We start from the raw sequence: 26,247 nt of genomic DNA on the forward strand, positions 1-26,247 counted from the left end.
TTTTTTTTTTTTTTTTTTTTTTAACTGCTCAGGCCTTGCAGAATTTGGGACTCTGCCATATTCTTTCTGTTTATTTAAAAGGATTAGATCATGAAAATAAAGAGTGGTGTGCTGAACTACAGGAACTTCATTACCAAGCAGCATGGAGAAATATGCAATGGGACGACTGCATTTCTGTCAAGTACGAACTCTGAAATGTTTTTATCGCCATTTCTCTAGTTCTAGACAATACACTGTTTTTGTCTTGCTCTAAGAACAAACATAACAAGAGTGAGTTTTTATGTTTTTTAGATCCTGGAAGCTATAGATATGCCTAAATGCTAAAATAAGCCAGCAATAAGCAGTTAATGTACCTAGGCTTGAATTTCACTCTCTTCTTCCGTAAGGGCAACTCCACCCCCAACCCCAAAATATAGTTGAAAATAGAAATATAAAATGTATTTTTTCATAAGAATCTTCTCACTTATTGGCTATAAATTCAAAAAAAATACAGACATTTCCCTCCCTACTCCCTGCCACATTTTAGTCAGTCAGATAGCACTTTTTCCCCCCCATTCTTCCGCCTCCCTCCCCCCCACACACTCGGGTTCAAGCCATTGTTTTTTAGTCTAGTTGTGTAGGACACAGCTCCCTGGCCCATGCTGGTATTATGAGCCTTGTACTGCCTCCGGCTGAGGTAGTTGGTCATCGATTGGCCACTCACTGCAGCTCACGGCAACTCTCGCCGGCTGCCAGCTGCTAACGCTGGCTGCCGGCCTCCCATGGCTAGCCCATGGCAGCTCACGGCAGCTCATGCCAACCTCCGGCTGCTCATGGCAGCCTAGCTCCAGGGAGAGCTGTTGTTCATAATCTTAGCTGTAGAGGGCGCAGCTCACTGGCCCATATGGGAATTGAACTGGCAACCTAGGTGTTAGGAGCACTGCGCTCCAACCACCTGAGCCACCGGGCTGGCCCCACTTTTTTTTTTTTAAACAAACTCTGGCCAATTTTATTAAAGAAAAAATTTGCATGATTTACTTTTCACCAGTTTGTTCTGGCATGCTTCTAATGATATCAGAACCGCCTGGATCAGTCATAGCCAGTGTGCATACACTGTAGTATTTTCCACACGCTGTGCCCAATTCAATATGATTGTCACTGTAGTGATGGACACCAGTCCTGGCCAACATGATATAGTACTCTATTTTAGATTTCCTCAAGGCTGGGAAGTTATTGGAGAGGATGACCAGTTTTGCTTTGCCTTGTCTGATCATTTTCAGAGTCTGCTTGTATCCCAGCAGGTACTTCCCACCTTTCATTACAAGTTGGAGCCTAGCGTTGATCGACTCCAGTGACTTTTTATCTTCTTTGTGGCCACCATCTTCCTGCCTTAGGTGCGGGATGGCCCCCAACCAAAAGCAGCCACCAAGATGGCCAGGGAATGAGCAAAGGCCAGCCAGCACTTTCATTGGCTGGCTGGTACACAAAAGACTGCTTATCTTTATTTATGAAATATTTTCTTTTATAAAAAAATACTGCTAAATCACTAACACAAGAAGATAATGTTTATGACCTGTATGTAAGATCACCATGGTTTCTGAATGAAAAGCCAAATACCTAATTAATAAAAGATTTAATATTTATGTTAATAAGTCTTTTGATTTGGACATCAAAAAATTAAATCATATTAGTTAAATGTTTAACTGCCTTCATAGAAAAAATATTTTTCATTGATTGTAGTGTCTTTCAAATTTCAAACTGTTAGATTTCTATAAAATTTAGACATATGCTTTCATATTTTTAAAACATTTTACTCTGTGAGCTTGTTCCTCCTTGCTTCTGTAAATCACTATATGCTATTCTTCCCTTTGCCTACTCTATTTCAGCCACATAGGCCTTCTCTATGTTTTTTCATCAGGCCAATCTATTTCTACTTAAAGTCCTTACATGTATCTTCTTTGTTCTCCTGTGTGGCTTCTTATCATTCAGATTCTATCTAGTTTAATAACATCACATCTCAGAGAGACTTTTCCTGACCACCCATTCTAAAGTAGCTACCCAGTCATTCAGTTTTGTTTCCCTATTTTAATTCTCTGCATGTCCCTTTGTCACTATCTGATATTTTCCTTATTTATTGCCCATCTTCTCCAAACCAGAATATAAACTCCATGAGAATTTGGGATCTGATCTGACTTGCCCACTAATGGATCTCCTGCATCTAGAACCCTGTGCCTAGTGTCTGGTACATACTAGGTTTTTATTGAATAAATGAGAAGATAGCATATTTAGAACTAGGCACAATGTGTGAGAAATTATTGTTTTCCACTTGAAGCATTTAAATGACCAAATTCTTTGTATTTCTTACCAAAATTTCTAGAAATGCATTTTTTTAAGTGGAGAAATTTGAATTTCAGTTTTAAATTTTTATCTTTGGTAAAATTACTTATGTCTTAGGATTACATGTCTTAGGATTCTTCGTTTTTAATCACGTTTTTTCCTTTTATTTTTAAAATTATCTCACAGCAAAGGAATAGAAGGAACCAGTTACCACGAATCATTGTACAATGCTTTGCAGTCTCTAAGAGACCGAGAATTCTCTACATTTTATGAAAGTCTCAAATATGCCAGGTATTATAAAAAGAAAGTTATTGTACTTTAACATTTAACATTATGGCTTTTTTTTCTGAAACTTGACAAATGATTTCAATGTAAGGATTTGCACTGGTAAGGGAATAAGAACTTGGTGGTGATGGTCAGGTTGTTTCCTTGGCATTCCCACTCTGCTCTCAAAAAATGTCCCTGTGTAATAAATAATTCACATCAGTATGTGTTGAAACTCAAACAATATCAAAAGGGGAGGCAATATCCATCCAGTGATTAACAGTTTCATAGCTTTTGCACATCTGAGAAATGAGTGCTGAGATGAGTTTTGTCTTCTGCAAGCATGTTTTTATAAGATTGGTGGGTGTGCCTATCTTAACAATTGTTTTCCATTATCTTCAAAAACTGTTCTTTGTTAATGTTATATGTTAGAGAATTTTCTTAATGCACATTTATCAAACATATATATATATGTTTGATAAATGTTTGATTATATATATATAAATGTTTGATAATATATATATATATATATATATATATATATATATATATTAATACAGTGTCTGCTAATGTGGTTCAAATATATTCTTTCTTTAAAAAAAAATGTTCCCTTTGGGACCCCAGGTCAATTCTTTATGTTGTACCCTCAAGTAAGCCATGTTTATTCCCACCCCTGTTTTCTTCCTGGACCACTACACTGAGAGTCTTAATCTTGTCTCCTCTAGTAGTTGTAAGGAATTTACCTCTCTTAGCGTTAGTGTTCTTTTTATAAAGTGGTGACTAATGGGCAATACTTACAGGCTTATTATGAGGTATAAATGAGATAATGCACCAGAAAGTACTTACCTATAACAGGTTAAACAAATGTAACATGTTTTTTGTCTAACAGTAGTTAGTGACTTAATCAATCCTGTATTTTATTACAGAAATAACATTTGCTACCATTCAAGTGCTTCCTATGTTCTAGCCATTTTGCTAGGTTCTTTTTATGTGTATTCTATAATCTTCAAAATCATTCTGCAAGTAAAAGCTTAGGTTCAGAGGAAACCAGCGGTGTGCCAGCAGTATACAGACATAATGGCAGAACTGGGATTAAGATTTAGGTCTGCGATTCCAAGGCTGACTTCGTTTTCACTGCATTATGCTAGTGCTTGCAAATACTAGCATTATTAGATCAAAATCAAAGTGTATGATGAGAACTTTTTAACAACAGATTTGAACTTTTACCTTCCTCAAAACCTCTTCTTAGTTTTCATCGTGTCTTGTGTTTTTTTGCCACTAGAGTAAAAGAAGTGGAGGAGTTATGTAAGGGTAGCCTTGAATCTGTGTATTCACTCTATCCCACACTTAGCAGATTACAGGCCATTGGAGAGCTCGAAAACATTGGGGAACTTTTCTCAAGGTATGTAATTCATATGACTTTGTAATCCTCAATTGCAGCCTTTCTGTTACCGGTAGTGACTTGACAAAATCAAAAGAGACCGACAGTAGGTTTGTTTCTTTCCTTTTATCAAGATTAGAGTTGACTAGCCTAGTGAACTGTGATCTTATTAAAATAAACATTTTCAAAAGTATTTATTGCAAAAATTCAAGTTTTAAAAATTAGCTTTATCGTGCTTTCCCCCTTACTACTTTTTCCCTTTTCTATCCCAGATAAAATTGTGTTTCCTCATGTTTTTGCCATAGTACTCGATACTCTGTTCTGTGTCAGCACTGTATTGGCATTTTATATGTACTCTGCCGAGCTATACTAGAAGCTCCCTAAAAGTGAGGCCCATTCTCTTGTTTATTGTTGTATCCCAGTGCTTTTTCCTGGTGACTGATTCTTGGTAAATGTTCAGTGGTTTAGTGAATTTGGAGTAGGTGTTTAAGGGAGATTACCTCTTACAATGGTGAGAAGGAAGTGATCCAGAAATATTGGAAAATTAGGTAAAACAGTTATTCAGGTTGCTGTGGCTATAAGTTTGGATTATGTGACCCTGAGAAAGTCACTCTATCTCTATGGGCCTCACTTTCCTAATGTATATTTGATGACCTCTAGGGCACCTTTTAGCCCTGCCATTCTAAGTCACTATTATAAGAGGAAGGAAAGAGGGTATGCTAAGACAAAGTTTGGAATATGCTTTGTTAAGTAGAAGGGAGAAGGGAATTTTAGAGTCAGAAAATACTACGCTTTTTTTCCGAAGTTGCATAGCCAAAGATACAGCCATTGATGTGGCTGTATCTTAACTGAAGAATAAAAGAAAAAAACTGTTTTCTGCTTTCATTGATAAGTATATTGGTAGTTCTTACTGCCACAAATCCAGAAGCTTTTCCTTGGAATGAAAGATGTCTTCAACTAAAGAGAGAAGAGAATTCCTTAAGAAACCCCTAACGAGTAATACTGGCTCTATTTGTGGCAGGGAATTATAAGAAAGAGAGGCAGAGGGAAGGTTTGATGAGCTGGTGAACAAATACTTATGTTCTAAGACAGCAGTTCTGATAGTGTGATATGGAGAGTCTGGAGGTCCCCCAGACCTGTGCAGGGGGTCCATGAATCAAAACTATACTTATGATACTCATATAGCAAGACGTTATTTCCTTGTTTTGCTCTGTCTCATGAGGTACAGTGAAGTTTTCGTGAGGTAGCAGAGAAAATATCCACAATCTGAAAAGAGTATTTACACATCCCTCCCTTTTCCAACTACATATCTGTACAAGGGTAGGTTTTTTTCATGTACTTCAACCATAACATCGTGTCACAACAAACCAAATGCAGAAGCAAAGATGAAAATTCAACTACATTAAGCCTGACTTCAGAGATTTGCAAAACAGTGTCATTCTTCTCACTAAATTTTGTTTTGGGAAGTATGGTTATTTTTTTTTTAATGTTATTTAGGATATATAGTAGCTTTATTGTTATTGTAAAATAGAATACATTCGATTTTTCGCAGTTTCTAATGTGGTAAATATCAGTACATATAATCTAGTAAACAGAAGCTCTTTGGGGGCTTCAATAATTTGTAAGAGCATAAAGGGGTGCCTTAGATTAAAACATTTGATACCTGCTGCTCTAGGATCATTTTGGGAGGAATTATTAGTTCCTACGAATATGTGTCATTGTTTCCTTCTTTATCAAGCAACTAAAGAGCTTTCATTTCCCAGTCAGCACCTTGTCATCGTCTTAGTCTCCCTCCTTCATCTTGATTTCTCTCAATACAGTAGTCCTGAAGGATTGGATAGTATTTCTTTAGTTTAAACATCTGGGAAGCAAATTAACTAATTGCACAATATGCATTTTCTCTTCTTTTAATAAATAATGTTGGTATCTGAAACCCATGTCAGATGCCAGCATTTCTTTCACTGGATTGTGATTTATTTAACAGTGCAGTTATGCATAGACTCATTCCCTGTGCCTGGCAGGTGCAGTAGGTAATTAATGAGTTGACTTCATTTCCTTGCTGACGTGTCCTTTTTTACTACAAGGGAGCATTGAAGCAGGACTAGAGGTGTAGGCATTCAGTGTGACAGGCCTGATAAATGGGTTCTCATTTCAGGAGACTGTTCTTTGTGAGGTCATAGAGTATTTTTAAGAAAATTTTTAAAAGTGTTCATCATCTGTGGCCTCTCTGCTGGACACTCAGAGGTCTGACCATTTGTAGTTTTCTATACTTTGGCCCTTATTTTGGATTATTTAGAAATTCCAGTCCTGTTACTGTACAAACTCCTTAGTAATATATCTTAAATTCAGAACCTGTGTAATAGCAATTATTTTATTTCATTTCTCTTGTTTATGTGAATTCAATGATTTTGTTTTCATGCTTTCAGATCAATTACAGATAAGCAACTCTCTGAAGTATATATTAAGTGGCGGAAACACTCCCAGCTTCTCAAAGACAGTGATTTTAGTTTTCAGGAGCCTATCATGGCTCTACGTACAGTTATTTTGGAGATCTTGATGGAAAAGGAAACGGTGAACTCCCAAAGAGAATGTTTTAAGGACATTCTCACCAAGCACCTTGTAGAGCTCTCCATACTAGCCCGAACTTTCAAGAACACTCAGGTAATAGGATTTAAAATTGTATCACCTCACCTCTTGACCTTTCCTTTTATTACCTAGAAAATAGAAAGCACAAGTAAAAAACCAATGTCTTTGAAGGACAGAGATTGCTATTAAAATATTGTATAGTGTAATTGTTTAAAGTTTCCCATTTTAGAATTAGACCTGAGTTTGAGCTTTAGACAAGGCAGTTACCTTCTCTAAGCCTCAATTTCCTGTTTATAAAATGAGAAGATACCTAACTTACATTGATAACAGTTCAGTGATTTTTATATACTGTGTGCATACACACACGTGCATATAGACATACATACATATATATATCTATACCGTATACGTATGTATGTATATATGAGAAAAACAGACAAGCAGATGTGGGGGCTGGGGAAGGCACGTAGAGATGTACTTAAGACAGTTCTGACAAATAGTCAAGTCCTCAATGAATGGTAGTTACTGCTTTCATTATTATTAATAGTAGCAGTAATAGTAAAAGCTATTCACATATATCATTTTCATTTCAGCTCCCTGAAAGGGCAATATTTCAAATTAAGCAGTACAGTTCAACTAGTTGTGGAGTCTCTGAGTGGCAGCTGGAGGAAGCACAAGTATTCTGGGCAAAAAAGGAGCAGAGTCTTGCCCTGAGTATTCTCAAGCAAATGATCAAGAAGTTGGATGCCATTTATTCAGAGGTTCACCTTTTTTTATTGGCTGAATTAGTATTTTGCTGTTATAAAAAAATCACTGTGATTTTAAAAAGTTTTAATAAATCCACAATTTTGTTAAAGCCTTGAAATTACTGATCCATGAACAAGAAATTATAAAAAGGAGTCTGAAAAATTAATATTTGTAAAAGAAGATTAGAAAATATTCATTTTTCCTATTTGCAACAATTCTTTCAGTCAATCTTGTGGTAGATTTGATTTATTCCAATGCTAAGCCTTTCTTTTTAATTTTCTATCAAATGCAAGAAGGATATGTGAGAAACAAACATGAAATACCAGAAGCTGCTATAAATTTGAAATAAAAAAAGGAAGAGGAAATGTGTGAGAGAACAAAAGTTTTATAAAAAGCAAGTTGGAGTAATTAGGTTGTCAGTCCAAATACTTTGAAAACATAATGTATTATATTTTATCTAACATTACCTATTAGTTACTGAAAACTTGGTTGCTTCTACAGCTTTATCTCCAACATACAGTGGACAAAGTAGAGGCATTTGTAAGAATCACGAAGTGTTGAAAGGTTTGGTCACAGTGGTGTCCTTCTGACATACACCTGATTAGTGAATATCAACTTACTGTACTTTTTTAGTATTGGGCACTTTTATGACTTCATTATTAGAGAATTCATCATTATACCAGATCACTGGGAGCCAGTATGATCTGATGTTTAAATGTTGCTTAACAATATGGGCCCTGGAGTGAGGCTGCCTGGAGTGGCCTGACCTCTGTACTATGGTTTTAGTTCCTGCTCTGCAAATTCAGGGCAACAGTACTCATTTCATATGGTTCTTATGAGGATTAAATGAGTTAATATACATAAAGCCCTTAGGAAGTGCCTGACATATACATGTACTCAATAATTGTGAGTTACTCCAATAGTAGCATTAATAGTAAACAGTAGAGGATGATTATTTCATGAACTTATTCACACATACTGGATTATCGAAATAGTTGTATGGTGAAAACAGATAAAGAAAAACACTTTTCCCCTGCTTTTTTCCCCTACATGGAAGATATTTTTGTATATTTATGATAATGAATTACATTTTAAGATTTTGCTTTTCTGTGCAGACTGATCCCAACCTAAAACTTATATACACAGAATGTCTGAGGGTTTGTGGTAACTGGTTGGCAGAAACTTGCTTAGAAAATCCGACAGTCATCATGCAGACCTATCTAGAAAAGGTAAGAATTTCTAGCAACCCTTAAGATAGTTGTTTAGCATGAATACACTTGATTTTTTTCATCAAGGCCAAATTTATTTCAAAAACAAACAAAAGTATGATTTTACTTCTCCATATATTATTACTGTTGCGGCTCTATGTAATCTTTAGGACAGAATGGAACAGAATGTTACAAAAAAATAAAAGGAGCATATTCTAAAAGTAAACCCACATGTGTCTTTGCTCTACCCCCCACTACCAGCTAATCTTTCAACAAGTTGTTTCTGATAATTTCTCTGTTTATGTAACTAGCTGCTGGTCTTAAGGAATGTGCAAGTCAGCCTTTACTGCTCATTTCTAGCTCAACCACCCTACAAGTAGGATTAGGACTTCACTACTCTAGCCCCTTTCCACTGTCCTGTTTCTCCCTCTTATTCCTTTAGTTTAACTAAGTTTGGAAATAGTTATCTCACTAAATAAGTGTAGTGTGAAAAGCATAATATGATTGTCTTTAAATTTTATAGAGCCCTTTGTTTTTGCGTTGTTCGTCACATATATTAGCTATCACTATCAAAGTTGTTTTGAAAAGTCAATACAATACTGTACTTCATATAATTTAGCTGATACATAAATAAGTTAAACTTCACTGTGGGTATTTCTTTGACCCGAGTGATTCTTTAGGTGCATTTAGTATCTGTAAATATAATATAAATGAACTGTGTTGTCTTGAAGGCAGTGGAAGTTGCTGGAAATTACAATGGAGAAAGCAATGATGAGCTCAGAAATGGAAAAATGAAGGCATTTCTCTCTTTAGCACGGTTCTCAGATACTCAGTACCAGAGAATTGAAAACTACATGAAATCATCAGAATTTGAAAACAAACAAGCTCTCCTGAAAAGAGCCAAAGAGGAAATAGGCCTTCTTAAGGAACATAAAATTCAGACCCACAACAGGTAACTAGGTGTCTACAAGTGACCAGATAAACAGATACGCAGTGACTGTATATATACAGATATACAGAACCAGAGCATGAATTCATTTATGCTCATTATGTAAGCTCATTGTAGAATATATGGATGTTAGCTTTTTGTTTTGCTTTTTGTTTTTCTGTTGGTGTCAGACTTGAAAAGAGATAAGTGTTGAAATAGATGTTAACTAAGTACCTTCAGTAGTGTCAACTTAGTCTTTGGTGGCCTAGGTTAACTTTTGAATTGCACAAACTTTAAGACAAAAAGTAAGTTTGTTCCCTTTATAATCCTTAGAATTTTGCTTTTTCTTCTGGGATGGATACCTGATTTTTCATTGATGTTGTATATCATGTATGATTTTGTAGTTTTATAAAATTTGATGGCTTTTATGTTTTTCTTTAATTATCCAATGCAAGATACACAGTGAAGGTTCAGCGAGAACTGGAACTGGATGAATGTGCACTACAGGCACTGAAAGAGGATCGTAAACGTTTCCTATGTAAAGCAGTTGAAAATTACATCAATTGCTTATTAAGTGGAGAAGGACATGATACGTGGATATTTCGTCTTTGTTCCCTCTGGCTTGAAAATTCTGGAGTTCCTGAAGTCAATGAAATGATGAAGGCAAGTCGTCTTTTTCAACCCAGTATTCTTCCCTGTGATTTAAAAGCTTAGACATAGCCCCTAGTGTTATGGATTATGTATGCTCTTTTGTATCCTAGCACTTGGTTCAGTGCTCATACGTTCAAGTACACCTAGGTACTTAATTAGCTCTAATGATGCAGGTTTATGTGGTGATGAAGAGAATTAGGTCAGTCTTTTCCTATTTCTCTGCAATTAACACAGGAAAGTATCCAGAATGCTGCTCGATTGGAGGATTTGGAAAGCAATTAAAAATGATATCACAAGTGGGTTTTTTCCCCCCTGCTTTATGCTTTTCTGGGATTTTTCACAGTGAATTACTTTTGTAAATGGAAAATATATATTTTTTAAGAAAATATCAAGGCAGCAATATTTCATAAGTTTTTATTTAAAAATCTTAGATTTTATTGATGACACCTAATATTAAAGTTATGTTAACAATATATATACAGACAATCAGTTTGAAGCTTAAAAGTAAAATGTTTCTTCTGGATGAAAAGAATGATAAGACTCATACTAGATACAACCAGTTTCTGCTACTAGTGCACATTAAATCCTGTTACTTTTGGCATATAGGGTATAATACCTAGTTACTCCATTTTATTACACACTGACTTCTCAGGAGTCAGGATTACCATAGTCCTCAGACCCACATTTGTCCCCTTGGATTCACTGGAATATAAGTAATGCCAAGTATTCCCGTTGTGAATACAATTTAATTTAGGATCAAATACTATGACTTACTGATAAATCAATTTGGAGCACTTATCAGAAAAACTTCCAGATAATATAAATGATATGGGAAAAAATGTAGTTAGTGAAGTTTTATTAACAACCACTAGATGATTTTACTAGTTGAAGTGCATTATCTTAGAATAATTTATTTACTCAGATGTGAAACTATATGAAATAGATTTTCTTAATTTTGTAATTTTTTAATCGTAGGAAGATGGAATAAAGATTCCATCATACAAATTTTTGCCTCTTATGTACCAGTTGGCTGCTAGAATGGGGACCAAGATGATGGGAGGTCTAGGATTTCATGAAGTCCTCAATAATGTAAGTAAACCTGAAAATCAAAACACAGCAATTGCTTTTCTTTTATATAATTATACACTGTATGAAGTATATGTACTACTGTTCCATCCTAAGAAATGGAAATACAAAAAAGTTTTATTCAGTCATATTTATTATGCTATGCAGGGACAAGAATAAAGATTTCCTTTTGTCTCCTCTCACTGTACAGTTTCTCGATTTCTCTCTCTTCATTCCTCATGTACCTCACACACATACACACACTCCACCCATTCCAGTATTTAGTATAGTAGCTCATATCTTAATGTTAAGCAAAATGAAAAGCATTGTGAATTTTCTACTTTTTTGTTTGTTTGCATAAAACTAATAGTTCTTTGTTTTCTGCCAGCTCATCTCTAGAATTTCAACAGATCACCCTCATCATACTTTGTTTATTATACTGGCCTTAGCAAATGCAAACAAAGATGAATTTTTGACCAAACCAGAGGCAGCAAGAAGGAGTCGAATAACTAAAAATGCACCTAAACAAAATTCTCAACTTGATGAGGTATTTGGATTGAATGAACATACGTTAACTTTTTGAACTGTGTATTCATATTTTCCCAAAATATTATTTTAAGTCTCAGGGATTCTAAGAATGTGTGTTGTGACTATATTCAGTTTGTAAATCCTTTGTTACGCCCTAAAATTGGTTCAAAATTCCTGAATATTTCTCAAAATATAGGAAGTACCAATAATATTTCACTTTTTTTCCCTTACAGCAATGAGCAGAGAAGAAATAGATTTCAAAAGGCACCCAAGTCATTTACTCTTAGGATTATTATACCTTTCATGTATTTCATTCATAAGGTTTCTGTTTTGTTTGGATCTGAGGGATAATAGTTCTTCATTGTCTTCATGTGTGCATAAACTTTTTTCCTTTTGTTAACTATAACTGAAAAGTTGAAGTGTTGGGTATTTTCTAACATATTGTTTTTTTTCTAACATATTTTTTTTGTTTGTTCTTTATTAATAGGATCGAACTGAGGCTGCAAACAAAATAATACGTACTATCAAAAGTAGGAGACCTCAGATGGTCAGAAGTGTTGAGGCACTTTGTGATGCTTATATTATATTAGCAAACCTTGATGCCACTCAGTGGAAGTCTGTGAGAAGTATGTGTTTGAAAGAATGAGTGTTCCTTTCTTGCTATGTTATTTTCTGTAGGGGTATATTAATTATAGAGCTTAATATGTGAATATGTTTAAAATCACAAACAATACTGTAATTATAGATCTGAGGGTCCTGATGATTACAATTCACATATGATCCAAAACTTAGTTTTTATCTAATAGCTTCAACACCCCCCACTTTTTCACTTAATATCTTTTGGTGGAACTGATGATAGAAGACTGCACTGAATTAATTATTTGATTCCTCTGGGTAACCTTCTGTTGCAGATACTTGTTGCAAAGAATTGCATAGAGGCAAGTCCTTTAAAATAACTGAATAATTGAGAGTTTTCAGGGTCAAAGGTTTTTTAAAATGATGTTGGTTACTCATTGTGCCCTAGGACTTAATAATGAAAAGGGCTTACCATTTCCTGCATAAGTGTTAGAATGCCTTGCATGTAATCCATCACTCTTCTTGCTGTGTCTGTTCATATAATCACAAGCTGTAGTATTTGGTTATATGCATACACTTCTAAGTATATCTCTCCCCATACTTTAGTAATGAATTATGCTCCTTTTCCTGCTCAGAATCATACCTTCACATTTAATTTCTTATTACTTTAAAATAAGAATGAGACTTCTCATTGTTTCTCTAAGCAAACGAAAAAGATTGTCCTTTATTCACATTTAATAGTAATATGGCAGGAGATTATTATCTATGTACTATGTAAACTGTTACGTAATTATCTTAAGAAGCTCAGCCTGTCCCTTCAGGTGGATGTGGTCTAGTTATCAGTTCCAGGTAACCTGCAAAAGCGTTTGTAAGCCATGTTAACCATAGCAATGCTTTGACCCTAAGCTACGTTGTGTCCCTCGCCCCTGGGCCTCATTTCTAATCAGGGCCTGAACCACAGATGAGCCATAGGTTGGGTCTGTGGCATCTGCTATATTGTGTTTTACCTTCAGTGCTATTCCTTAATTTGTAGTTGTCACTGAAACCTCTTTATTTTAAATACAGAAGGCATAACTATTCCAGCAGACCAACCAATTACTAAACTTAAGAATTTAGAAGATGTGATTGTCCCTACTATGGAAATTAAGGTAATTTACCATTAACCGTTTTAAAATGTTTATTATTAAATGAAATTCCTCTTTACTAGGTTAAATCATTTGAAATAGCCTTTTTTATAGGTTAAAATTGGTAAAATAATCAGTTTCATTTGTTTCAATCTATAGTTTTTTTCTTTATTAGATTCACTTTGCCCAAGCCTTAGAATACTTAAAGGCCTCTCCTGCTTTCTTTTCTTTTGCCTTCAGTTTTATACCTCCCATCTAACTTAGGAAGAAGGTCTGTTGACTTACTTTCATTGGCCAAAAAAAAGAAAGATTCTCTGTGCAAATGCCAAGATTGATTTTCCACTTGGCAAGAAAGATCCTAATTATTCTGTATTGGTTTTTTTAAATTCTGTATGCATTAGAATGTATTCACTGTGACGTATAACAGTATTAACTAATGTAGTATGTATTACAGTATTTGATAGACTAATATACATGATACTTTCAGCTATGTTACAGTGATCTTTTATTGCTAGAAATACCCTCTGAGCAGTGATATATGTAATAATAAAGATTATAGTTTAGAAAATGATGGTTTTTAACTACATTGTTAAGTCTCTCCTTTGAGTTTGCAGTTTAGTGCTTAGTGTCTGTAGTTGATTTGAAATACAGCTGTATTATGCGGATGAACTAGTATCTTTCTAGCTATACCAGCAATGTTATTTAGCTGAATATTTCCTGAAAATGCCATATTTAGAAGTTACAACCTAGAAGACTATTCTCCACACTTTTCTAAAATTTATTTTAATGTGTTTTTGGGAGGAGTTTACTATTTTTTCAGATGATTTAACAGTATAAGTCAGTGTTAAGACCTGAACCCTGGTTTTTCAGTGACACTATTCTAATTTTGTATACCCTGCTTTTATTAAGAGATATTTAGGGAAGTACATTGTATTATCTATGTCACTTTCTTAAACCTTTCCAGTGTCAAATGTTGTCTTTCATTTAAACAGAAAATTAAAGTTATAGCTCTAGTTTTTAACCAGCCACATTGTTATTCATTCCTCTCTTTAATATTAAAATTGTTAATCATAATTCATTTTCCTTTAAATGCAAATAGTGTATCTGACCTATTATCATATTTATACTTTTTATTAGGTGGATCCCACAGGGGAATATGGAAATTTGGTGACTATTCAGTCATTTAAAGCAGAATTTCGTTTAGCAGGAGGTGTAAATTTGCCGAAAATAATTGATTGTTTGGGCTCTGATGGCAAGGAAAGGAGACAGCTTGTCAAGGTGAGACTTCCCTTCTATGGTGTGGTTCTTAGAGGGTTAATGAAAAAAATGTCAAAAGAAAAACTGTAGTTGATAGTTTCTCCCTTCTTTATGTGGGTCTTTGTTTTTATTCTGAATAATTACAAGTGAGGAAAACTGAGAGAATAGAAATACATTATTTTCTAAAAGCAGAATGCTTTTCTCCATATTTTATGTCTCTGAAAGACCATCACTATGACGATTGAAGTAAAAGAAGACTGCTTACTTTTAAAATGTATGAACATGATGGGTTAATAATCAGCTCGCTCGTTATGGAAAAGATATTTTGGTGCTTATTGCTTATTTTCTTTAATAGTGCAAGTTGAAGGCTCTTGCTTCAATATCCTGAGTCTGGCACAATGCTAAGTGCTATTAAATGTGCCAAAAAGGGAGAGCATTCCTCCCTTCTCTGTTGGGAGACTCTTTGGGCCTTGCCTGGGAGTTGTGCAGAGATAACAGTGCTGCCCTGCCCAAGTATTTTGCAGTGTGCCCTCAGGTGGAGGAAGAGTTCCAGGTCGTCTAACTACAAAAGCAGCTAGGGGAAACTTCTTTTTTCTAAATTGTTCTGCCTGCCTACTTATGCTAAATGAAAGAATACCCTTAAGACTTAATTATTTAAGAGACCCGTTGAGAGGAACACAGATGCTCAATTCACATTGATTTCTGAATGCCCTTTTGCAGTCCTCAGATGACTGTGTGATTTTATAATGAAGATGAACTGTACTTAGTTATTCCTGATTTAATTATTCTGAAGGGCCGCGATGACCTGAGACAAGATGCTGTCATGCAGCAGGTTTTCCAGATGTGCAATACATTACTGCAGAGAAACACTGAGACCAGGAAGAGGAAACTGACTATCTGCACATATAAGGTAACTAGTTTATACTTCTGCTGTTTCACCAAGAACATACCAAAGATGACATTATTCAGACCAGCAGTCAGCAGATGTTTTCTGTGAAGGACCAGATAGTAAACATTTGAGACTTTGTGGACCACATAAGGTCTCTGTCGCATAATCTTTTTTTTTGTTGTTCTTTGAAACCCTTTTAACCCGAAAAACCATTCTCAGCTCACGGGCTATTAAAAAAACAGTCTGAGGCTGGGTTTGGTCCAAATACCATACATTGTCAACCACTGATTTAGCCATATATATATTTTTTTAACGTATTCATAATGTTAATTGCAGTTAGGGGTTTTTTGCAATCAACTAAAGTATTGTGGTCTTTGACTATTTGGCTTATTTCCTGTATAAAAGTACTCTTAAGAAGAAAAGCATTAAGAAGAAAATACTGATTCAGTGAACACAATAGCACATAAAATAGGCTTTTAAAATTTTAAATTTGTTAGTTTTTACTAGGTAATAAGTTTGCATGGTTCAAAAATCCAACAATAGGAAAAGGTATGAAAAGAGAAGCCTTCTCTGACACTTATTCCTATCAACCTCATCCCCCCCACCCCTGTAGGTACCATTGTCATTTGTTTCCGGCATTATACAAATAGAATATATTTCCTTATTCCCCCCTTTCTTAGAGAAAAGACAACATACATATCTTAACTCAGCAATATGTTACAGAGATCTTTCTCATTTTTTAAAAGCTGCATTTTGTGTACATGCGTGGTTGTTATAAAAGTCCTATTGTATAAAGTGGGCATTTGGGTCGTTGGTAGTCTTTTGCTATTGCAAAGAATGCTATGCTGCACTGAATAACCTTGAACATATAACATTTCCTGTATATGTAGGTCAGTTTGTGAGGTAGATTTCCCTAAGGTGCAGAGGATAAGTGCGCCTATAATCAATTTGGTAGTAATGGAGGAATGTACCAATTTGCATTTCCTTCAGCAATTTGCCTGAGAAGACAGTTCTCAAGTCACATTATTCTATCAGTTAGTCATCTTTGGCCCTGACATTTAATGCTCATTTAGCATGTTTACATTTTTAAAAATAACAGGAAACCCTCATTTTGAAGGGTCCGTTTTCCATAGGTGCATCCTCTTTGGTTTCATTACTAAATCTCATGTTTGCCATTTATTCTTCTATCACTGCTATAACAAGGCTTACCTGTTTATTCATTGTTCATGTTTCTATGAAGATATAAACAAATTAAGAAAGTGTATGGATAATTCACTGTGTCATAGAGCAGCAATCTTTCAGAGACTCAGGGTAGTCCCATATCTGTTTCTAATACCTGCAAAATGGTACAGACCAATAGTATTTATTTTCTCTAGCAAGTTAACTGCTTAATTTAACTGAGAGGTATTTTAACCATCAACTAAGACTAGTTTGAAAATATAATTGAAGAAATTTCCTTTCAAAGTAATAAAAAGTAGAGACTATATGAAAAAAAATTATAGAACACAAAAAAGAGTAAAAGACAACTAACATGAGAAACGCTACCATATCTTAAATGAGAAGACGTTGAAAAATGTCCCCTCATTTCAAATCAATGCATAGACAGTGAAATTTGAATCAAATTTTTTATAACCTGGCAAAGTGATTTAGAAGTTTATCTTGAGAAGTATATTGGTGAGAATGACTAAAATGTCTTTGACAGACGTAATAGGTGAAAATAGACTTTGTCCAGTCATACTTAACAATTGGTAAAGCTTTAGTAATGAAGATGGTATGATTTGTGGCATAAGAATAGATAGATTAATAAAACATAATAAGTAGCCTTAAAACATGTTTATGTATACACAGATAATCAGTATATAACTGACTTTTAAAAAGTTTCTGAATAAGCGTAAAAATGCTGTTATCTCCGAGTATGAAGGGATTTTGGATAAAACCTACTTTTTTATGCATTGCAAGTTCTTCATAATGCACATTTTTTACTATAAAAGTAATTGTTAAACTAAAATCCCCAAATAGAGGGTCAGGGAAAAAGAAATTAGATCTGCCCTCCAAAATCCTGATTGAGTCCAGCTGTTGTAATTGAAAACAGAACTTAATTTTGAAACAAACATAAAACTCGTTTGTTAGTTGGGCAGGGTAGGGGCGGGAAAATATGCTCAGTAAGAAAAGCACACTTTTCTCTTAGCCTTCAAGTTTATGAGAAATTTGTTACATGGAATTGTATAGGATATTAACTAACATAATTGGTGCTTTCCATTACCAGTGGAAAAAAACTAGTTAGTCCTCAATGAATGGTGAACAAAAGTTAAACTTAGATCAGTGCCACTGAAACTTAGCAGACATCATAATCACTTGGAGGGCTTGTTAAAACACAGATTGCTGAGCCCCATTCTCAGAATTTCTAATTCTGCTGGGGCCTGAGAATATGCATTTCTAGCAAGATACGAAGTGCTGATGCAACTGTGGTTCAGGGATCACAGTTAGAGACCTGCCAGTCTAGTTACTTTGCTATCTATTGATCTAGCTTTATTGTAGGACAGAGTTGATGAGCTATTAGCTGTCTCCTATCTGGCAGATACTTTAATGATTGTTGAGTTCTTAGAGGGCAGATATTATATGGCGTCAACAAAAGGACATTTTTGTGCTCTAAATACCAGGCTTTTAAATAGCAAAGATGAGGACTGAAGAATTGGGTTACAATGGTTGCAAAAAGTATGGGCTATAAGAGTACCTCCTGGTTCTCTCAGAAAGTACCTCCTTTCCCAGCATATATACACAGTCGAACCTCCAGAGTTCATTGCTATAAAGCATGAAAGAGAGGCCTTGGCCTAGAATATTTTGAAGACAAAAATAACTAAACTTCCATTTCTACCTTGTGACTCTTTTAATTCATTACTTTTGCACAGAACTATTTTACCAATTAAATAATGGCATTATTTAATGTTATACATGTGTCTGAATATTACAGTATGAGCTCTTAGCATGAGAGTTTAGATTGGACTTTATTGCTTAGAATTATAATGCTGGGCCAGTAAATTTCGCGATTATTCCAGTAAATTTCGCGATTATTCCAGTAAATTTCATGTTATTTCGCGATTGTTCCAATAATGTGAAAATTATGTCATCAATATATTGAGCTAGTTCTTGATTTTTTTCAGTTAAGGTTTCTAGAAGTTATTATACTGTATGTAGGAAGCAGTCTACCTAGTCCAGATCTTGTGTGGAGTTGTTCCCAATCCTGGCAGTCAGGCCTCCTGTGATCATCGTGTGAAGAAGATTCATTGACTCCCTGGAACTAGCTCTTGGTACCAAAATCTCAAGTGTCAATGTGCAGCCTTAAAAGGAGAGACTTGTACATTGAAGCACACCATGTATCTTTTGTCAGAGAGACTCAGATGGTGATGAAAGACGAACTCTTATTGTATATGCTGATACTCATTCATAGCACTCTGACAACCAGAATCATGGCCCTGCCTCATTTTTCTGTACCAAAACTACATTTTTACAGAGTAAACCGAGCAGCAAGCCTAATGTCTTCAATGTGAAGAGGATTCTGTTTTTAAAATACAAGTCTCATAAACAGTATTTAAGTGCTAAAAGAAGCTGTGAACTGAACTCTTCATCATGTCTTATGCCAATAAATAATTTTTCTTCTTTGTGATGTATGTATAGCAGAGCATCCATCTCAGTCGAGGTTCTGGGAAAGAAGCCATAATGTCCTGAGACATTTATTGTACATAATGAATTAACTTCATTTCTATGTATCTAGGATGGTACTAGCTATGTACCTTGGGAGAATTGAGAAAATAGCCATCAGTCATTTTTTTGTTATACCAACACAAAATACCCAGATAGCCAGCTGAAAAAGGCTATTCCCAAGAATCTTAGTCCCAGAGAAAATACTGCCATTTGCTTTTTGAAACTTAAATTCAACTTTCTCCGTCAACCAGCATCACACTTGGACTCTGAGATGACGTAGAAAAAAGCCAACCTAATCCTTTCTAGATCAGTCTCAAGAAATAACAAAGTTTGATCCCCCCCTCCACCCGCAGCCATAACTAGATATTGATAGCTAGTAATCAGTGGGAAGGAGACCTTATGGAATATACCAGGAGGCAAAAATGTTAATGTGATCAAGCATTAGGGGTCACAGCTATGGTAGCTCAGTCAAAAATAGGGCAGGGTTTCCTGGGAGGAAGACATTTGAGGTACTTAGGTTAGAGGGGAAATCAATTGGAAAGACTATGAGATCCAGCCATTCATTTGTTCAATAAATGTTTATTTACTAGTTGTTGGGGATATAAAAGCAATAAAACATAGCCCTAATTCTTAAGGACCTCCAATCTAATGGAAATAGACACTCAAACATAATTACAGTGCAGTGTCAAGTGGATCGTTAGAGAATGTGCCCTTGGGTTAAGGAGCATCACAGCAGCAGGCCCAGCCTGAAGAGGTCCTGCAGGTCATCGGTACAATTTATATTGTGGATTGTGGCTCCATAGTCTTTTGCTCTTTGGACATCTTCCCTGCATAAGGAAACCCTATTTTTCCTTTGGTTAGTCCATAAAAGACGACTTGTCAGTTCACATACAACCTTTTGGAAGGACTGGACCCTGATGGAGTTGGTCAGCTATGTAGAGCTCTAAGACATAGCTCAAACTCAGCAAGGTTAAAGTAGAGCTCTTGACTGATCACCTCTATTTCCCAAAACCCAAAACCAAACCGAACCTGCTCTTCATTGTCTCAGCACATGGCACCACCGTCATCTAGTTGCTCAGACCAAAACCTGGAAGCCTTTTTTTCCCCCCACATTTATTACTGTGGAAGATTTCAAACGTACACAAAAGTAGATAGAATTATATAACGAAATCCCCTTGTACCCACCACCCAGCTTCAACAATTACCAACTCATATTTCATCTGTAAATATTTACAATGTGTAGATCTGTGTCTCTTAAAAAATTAACCACGGTACTATCATTACTCCTAAAACAATTAACAGTGATTCTTAAATATCACCAAATATTAGAGCTCATTTTAAACTGCCGTCTTTCTCAATTCTCACATCTGTTCCATCAGCAAGTCCTTATTGGTCTGCGTTTAGTCACGTCACTTTTACCACCACTCCCATTACCACTCTATTCCAAACAGCAGTCACTTCTCTTTCAGAGTATCCAACAGCAAACCCTTTCTTCTACTCTTGGCTCCCCAAAGCTAGTTCTCTACTCAACAACAGTTACAACGATCCTTTTAAAGGAGTCTGAGAATATGTCACTTTCCTGTTCAAAACCCCAGATGACTTCACATTGTCCCTGAAGGAAAGTGATTTGCGCCTTCTCTTCTCTCTCCAACCTGATCTACCACTCTCCCACCCTTACTTCTCACTTTCTCCTTGTGAGGATGAGTCATCTGGCTTGTCGCACCTCGACTTCTTGCTATAGCTCAGATACACCAGTTTTGTTTCACCTCTGGACTTTTTTACTTTCCATTGCTTGGAATGCCTTTCCCTTAGATCTTTGCACAAATACTCCTTTACTTCATTCAGGGTTCTGCTCCAGTGTCACCTCCTCAGAGAGGTTTTCTTTGACCTCGTCTCCATCCCTCTCTTTCTTTTTTAAACGTATGTTTTGTTCTATTATACTTGTTATCTGGCATCATTAAGTATTTATTAATGTTTAGGTTCTTTCAGCAGAATGAAGCTTTATGAAGGCGTGGTCTTCATCGCCCTGTTTGCCACTCTCTTCTCAGTGCCCTGGCACCATGTATGACACGGAATAGATTCTCAACAAATGTAGTTAATAAATTAATGAGAGGCCTCCTTAAAGCACAAAACATAAAACAGTTCAACGTGTGAATACATTAAAATAAAAAATTTTTTCGAATTAAAGGTAAAACAAAGATAAGTAGCCAGCTGAGAAAACAAATTTAATGATGTTAATAACAAAGGATTGTTGTAGTATTGATAATAACAAGGGATTTACATAAAAATATACAAAGAACTCTTACAAACCAGTAATTAAAAGACAATAGGAGGAAAAAAGGTAAAGAATACAAACAGACAATTCATAAGAAGAAAATATTTGAATGACCAGTAAACCTATCAGATTATACTAAGCCTTTCTTACAATCTGGAATATACAGATTAAAACCACAATGAGGTACCATTACACACCCCTCAGACTGGCAAAATCTAAAAAACAATACTATGTATTGGGAAGGTTATGGAATAAACTGCTGCTGGGTATATAAATTGGTACAAGCACTTTGGATAGTTATTTGGCAGATAGTTATCTGGTTAACTAAGTTGAAGATGCATATCCTGTATGACCCAGCTGTTCAATTCCTAGGTATTTACCCTAAAGAAACTGAACTACGTTCACCAGTAGACTAGTTCGTTGCAGCAGTGTTTCAGAGAAATCTGGAAACAGTGTAAATGTTAATAGGTGGATTGGATAAATTAGGTAATTATGGTATATTTATACAATATACACTTGGTAAAACAAATGACTTAAATTTAAATGTACTAACATAGCTAAAGGTGAAATAGTGTTGTTAGAAAAAAAGCAAATTGCAGAAGCATACATATACCGTGTTTTCCCAAAAATAAGACCTAGCCGGACCATCAGCTCTAATGCGTCTTTTGGAGTAAAAATTGTTATAAGACCTGGTCTTATTTTAATATAATATATTAATTTTTAATATAAATTAATATTATATTAATTTTTGCTCCAAAAGACATTAGAGCTGATGGTCCGGCTGGGTCTTACTTTTGGGGAAACACGGTAATACTCTTTATTTAAAATTTACAACTATTTATGGTTGTATAAAATATGAAATAAAAATATACCAAAAAAATACATGAATATGATAAGCAAGTTGGCAGTCATCTTGATGAAGCATCTAGCATGCCATCTTGGGGAGGGGCTTGGGGAAGAGAGCTACCACTCTTTCCCAGCAAATATAAGAAAATCTTAGATTTGATAAAGCTGTTTAGTGGGTAAAAGGGTATTTATATCATTTTCTACACTTGGTGTTTATAATATGTCATAATTTCTAATCTTCCCAGTAAACATTTTATGTTTAGGAATGCATTTCCTCTTGGTGACACTAACAAGATTATAAAGGAGGAATACATATGCTTGCAAGTACTAAGGTATACTAAAATTGAAACTACATTCAGTGTTTTCCAAAGTGAAACATTCATCAGATTTGTTTGATACTAAAAGTGTAAGGAAAGCATAGTTAATTTCTCTTCTAAATGGAACAAAGTAAGTATGGCTCAATCACAGATGCTGAAGAGTATCACTAGCAGGATTGACCTCAAGGAATCACGGACACTGAGAGATGAGCAGGTTCTCAGAAGTCTAAGAAGCAGGCTGGAAAATCTTACTCTTTGAGCTTCAGTATGTTTTTGATTGCTTGCCTCCAACGAGCTTTGTCTCCTAGGCACAGAGAAATACTAATATAACTTGGAAAAATGCTTCACACTAACTCTGATAATTGAATTATTGTCACGTGTTCTTTAATGCCCTTCCATAATCAAAAGGTATTTATAACTTCAGGTGGTTCCCCTTTCTCAGCGAAGTGGTGTTCTTGAATGGTGCACGGGAACTGTCCCTATTGGTGAATTTCTTGTTAATAATGAGAATGGTGCTCATAAAAGATACAGGCCAAAGGATTTCAGTGCCCTTCAATGTCAAAAGAAAATGATGGTAAGTGACACTCAAAAGTATGAGTTATTGCGAGATTATGTACTAGCTTATGAAAAATGACAGTTATCAACTAGTATAGAATACAGAAAGTTTTATCAGGTAATTAATGATACTAAGTAAGAGAAAGTAAGCTCACCAGAGTGAAAAGGTGTGTGAGTGAAAAAAGGTTTTTAAAACATGTAGTGTCAACCCCTGTTCGATGAGAAAAATAATTTTTCAATCAATGTATGCTAATTTGCTTCCAGTTTGGAGTTAAGCTAATTCTTAACAAAACAAACAAAATACTAACTAAAACCAAAAGAAAAACAGATTATGAAATAATTTTTATATGAAACTAATATAGAGACCTTCTAAGACACTTGACACAACACACTGGCTATTTGGTCTGACATTCCCCAATCAGCAACATTTACTGAATGCCAGGTACCTCTCTACCAGGTACTATTATACTGAGACTTCACAAATGTTAAGACAAATCATCTCATCTTATTGCCTGGTAAAATGAGAAGAAATTTAGAGAATTTCACTTGCCAAGGTCAGTGAGCTAATAAATGGTGGCGCAAGGATTTGAACCTCATTTGTCCAACTCTAAAATCCCTTTACCTTTCCTTTTATTGTGCTTTCTGTTACATGTTTTTAAAAATGTGTGGTAAAGTGCTACAGGCTTTGTGTGGAAGGGCTGTGCAAGGTACACTGTAGACACAAAGGAGGAAATGGTTAGTTCTACGTGGGGCAGGGGTGAGTGGAGAAAATCAGATTCAAGAAAGGCTTCATAGAGGAGGTGGTGTTTGAGCTGAGTTTTGTAAATGAATTTGTTTCCAAGCAGAAAGAGATACAAGCAAAGAGAAGGAGGCATGAACATGCAGGTAAAGACAGCATAGGTTTAGTCTTTGAGGGGTAGATAGGAGATTGGAACAGTAGTCATCTGTCAAAAAATGGAGGATTGCTCCATGAAATGCTAAGAAATTTGCACTTTATACTGTAGGCAATAGAGAACCCTTGAGAAGAATATTAATAATCAGGTTTGCATTTTAGAAAGATAACTGGCAGTCTGTGGGTTAAATTTTTGAGAAAGCCGGCTAGAGGCATGAGGCAGGGGATCTGAATTAAGACTAATGACCATAGGAATGGAGAATACAGGGTACATCTGAGAAATATTAAGGAGGCATAACTGGTAAGATGTGGTTGCTGATTAGAAGCGGGGTTGGTGAAAAAGCAATCAGTAGCACCCAGTTTTCTGGTTGGAGTTATGGGGTTGATGGAGAGGCTATGTACTGTGTCAAAAAACAGAGGAAGTGGCTGTGGTTTGCCAGAGATGAGAAGGTGGATTGGTTTGGATTTGGAAGTGATCCAAGTGAAGGTGTTGAGGGAGCAGTTGAAGAGGCACGTCGAGTTGGATGGAATTTAATGAAGACATCTGGGCCAAAGATACGGATTTGGAAGTCATCAGCACATAGATCGGAGTTCTGTCATCTGTCAAAAAATGAAGTAGTAGGCCGATTGAAGTAGATAAGCTTTGCTTCAGGGAAGTATTGTACTGTATAGTCTAGGAGATGTTGGAGGACAGATCTGAGACGCGCCAGCTGCTTTGCCATCCATCAGTGACTCTTCCTCCGTTTCTCGTTTTTCCTATCGCACCCCTCGTGCTGTGATACCACATAAGACTATCTGCAGCTACCTTTGACATTTTTGTGTTTACTTCACATAGATTACAGGATCATTCAAATTAGAATTTACTTAAGACAACAGTCACTGGTGAAGTGCCTCCTTCCACTAATATTAACTTGAAAACCCTAAAGGGGTTATAACTTGTTATTAATTGCTTCCCTGACCAGACTGGTAACTTTTTGTGGGTAGAGATAGTATCTTTTTGTTGCCTCTCTGTCATACTGTTTGCTATATACCGTGTTTCCCCCAAAATAAGACCTAGCAGGATCATCAGCTCTAATGTGTCTTCGAGCAAAAATTAATATAAGACCCGGTATAATATAATACCCAGTTTTATATCATATAATATGATATAAGACTGGGTTTTATATTAATTTTTGCTCTAAAAGACGCATTAGAGCTGATGATCCAGCTAGGTCTTATTTTTGCGGAAACATGGTAGAAACTCTTAGTAGACTTAAATTAGTTGAACACAACATTGAGAAAATAACTTTACATTTGATCTATTTAAAGGAAATACAAAAGAGGTCTTATGAAGAGAAATATGAAACCTTCATGGATATTTGCCAGAATTTTCAACCAGTTTTCCGCTACTTCTGCATGGAAAAATTCTTGGACCCAGCCGTTTGGTTTGAGAAACGATTGGCCTATACTCGCAGTGTGGCTACTTCTTCTATTGGTAATCTTCTTACATACTTTAGTAGATTCAGCACTTCCTACATTCTTAGTTGCAGGGGTAGGATGGTGTTGCTGGTGGTTGTCAACCAAACCATCTTCATCATTATTAGATCATTGAGTTTCTTGTTCATCCTGATTCTTAGTTTCTGATTGTAGTTCTTTTTAGCTTTTGCAGGAGAGAATTCTTCTACCGCAAGGTAGGGGAATAAGACTAGATATTCTTTTTTGTTTAACAGTGAATATGGCTTATTTCTCTTCCTAGATTCACTATATCATTTTTTGAGACTTTTCTTTGGAAAATAATAAAACCCATGAGAACTCCATTTATTTCCTTTGTTGTTTTCTTTTGTACAGAAATCTAATACTATAGTATTATCACCCAGTGATTGATTCTGTTTAATACAATTTTAGAATAGAAATGATACATATTTAAATATTCAGTGTACAACATATATTTTGACTTTGTTTTTTAATTTTTAAGAGTTTGGAATAGCTATGTAGGATACCTAACAAAATCCTAGAGTATGAGAACTAACAGGAACATCAAAGATCTTTTAATGTGTTGGTTTTTAACTAAAGACCACTTCCTCCATCTCTTACGTACCCCAGGAAAGCAGGGCATGCATGTTTTGAAAAAGTTCTAGGTAATTATGAAATCCTCTTCTAC

At 35.5% G+C, this 26,247-nt stretch overlaps 1 protein-coding gene and 1 pseudogene across 4 annotated transcripts in view; one reads left to right on the forward strand and one right to left on the reverse strand.

Annotated features, from left to right (window-relative positions):
- The window catches only part of ATM (ATM serine/threonine kinase), a 119,208-nt gene that overhangs the window by 72,716 nt on the left and 20,245 nt on the right, over nt 1-26,247 (forward strand). For all 4 annotated transcript variants that reach the window (XM_074335523.2, XM_074335525.2, XM_074335524.2 and 1 more), the window contains 16 exons: nt 33-181; nt 2,503-2,607; nt 3,863-3,982; nt 6,388-6,622; nt 7,141-7,308; nt 8,410-8,523; nt 9,234-9,454; nt 9,886-10,097; nt 11,061-11,170; nt 11,535-11,693; nt 12,162-12,300; nt 13,316-13,398; nt 14,512-14,652; nt 15,425-15,541; nt 23,085-23,234; nt 25,416-25,581. In XM_074335523.2, the coding sequence (XP_074191624.2) occupies nt 33-181; nt 2,503-2,607; nt 3,863-3,982; nt 6,388-6,622; nt 7,141-7,308; nt 8,410-8,523; nt 9,234-9,454; nt 9,886-10,097; nt 11,061-11,170; nt 11,535-11,693; nt 12,162-12,300; nt 13,316-13,398; nt 14,512-14,652; nt 15,425-15,541; nt 23,085-23,234; nt 25,416-25,581 (2,389 nt within the window). The remainder of the gene's footprint in view (nt 1-32; nt 182-2,502; nt 2,608-3,862; nt 3,983-6,387; nt 6,623-7,140; nt 7,309-8,409; nt 8,524-9,233; nt 9,455-9,885; nt 10,098-11,060; nt 11,171-11,534; nt 11,694-12,161; nt 12,301-13,315; nt 13,399-14,511; nt 14,653-15,424; nt 15,542-23,084; nt 23,235-25,415; nt 25,582-26,247) is intronic.
- Nucleotides 902-1,770, reverse strand: LOC141572189 (large ribosomal subunit protein eL30 pseudogene; annotated as a pseudogene).

Source organism: Rhinolophus sinicus, chromosome 14, assembly GCF_057876585.1.
Source record: "Rhinolophus sinicus isolate RSI-liver-muscle chromosome 14, RSI-T2T, whole genome shotgun sequence".
In the NCBI taxonomy this organism is placed as follows: domain Eukaryota; kingdom Metazoa; phylum Chordata; class Mammalia; order Chiroptera; family Rhinolophidae; genus Rhinolophus; species Rhinolophus sinicus.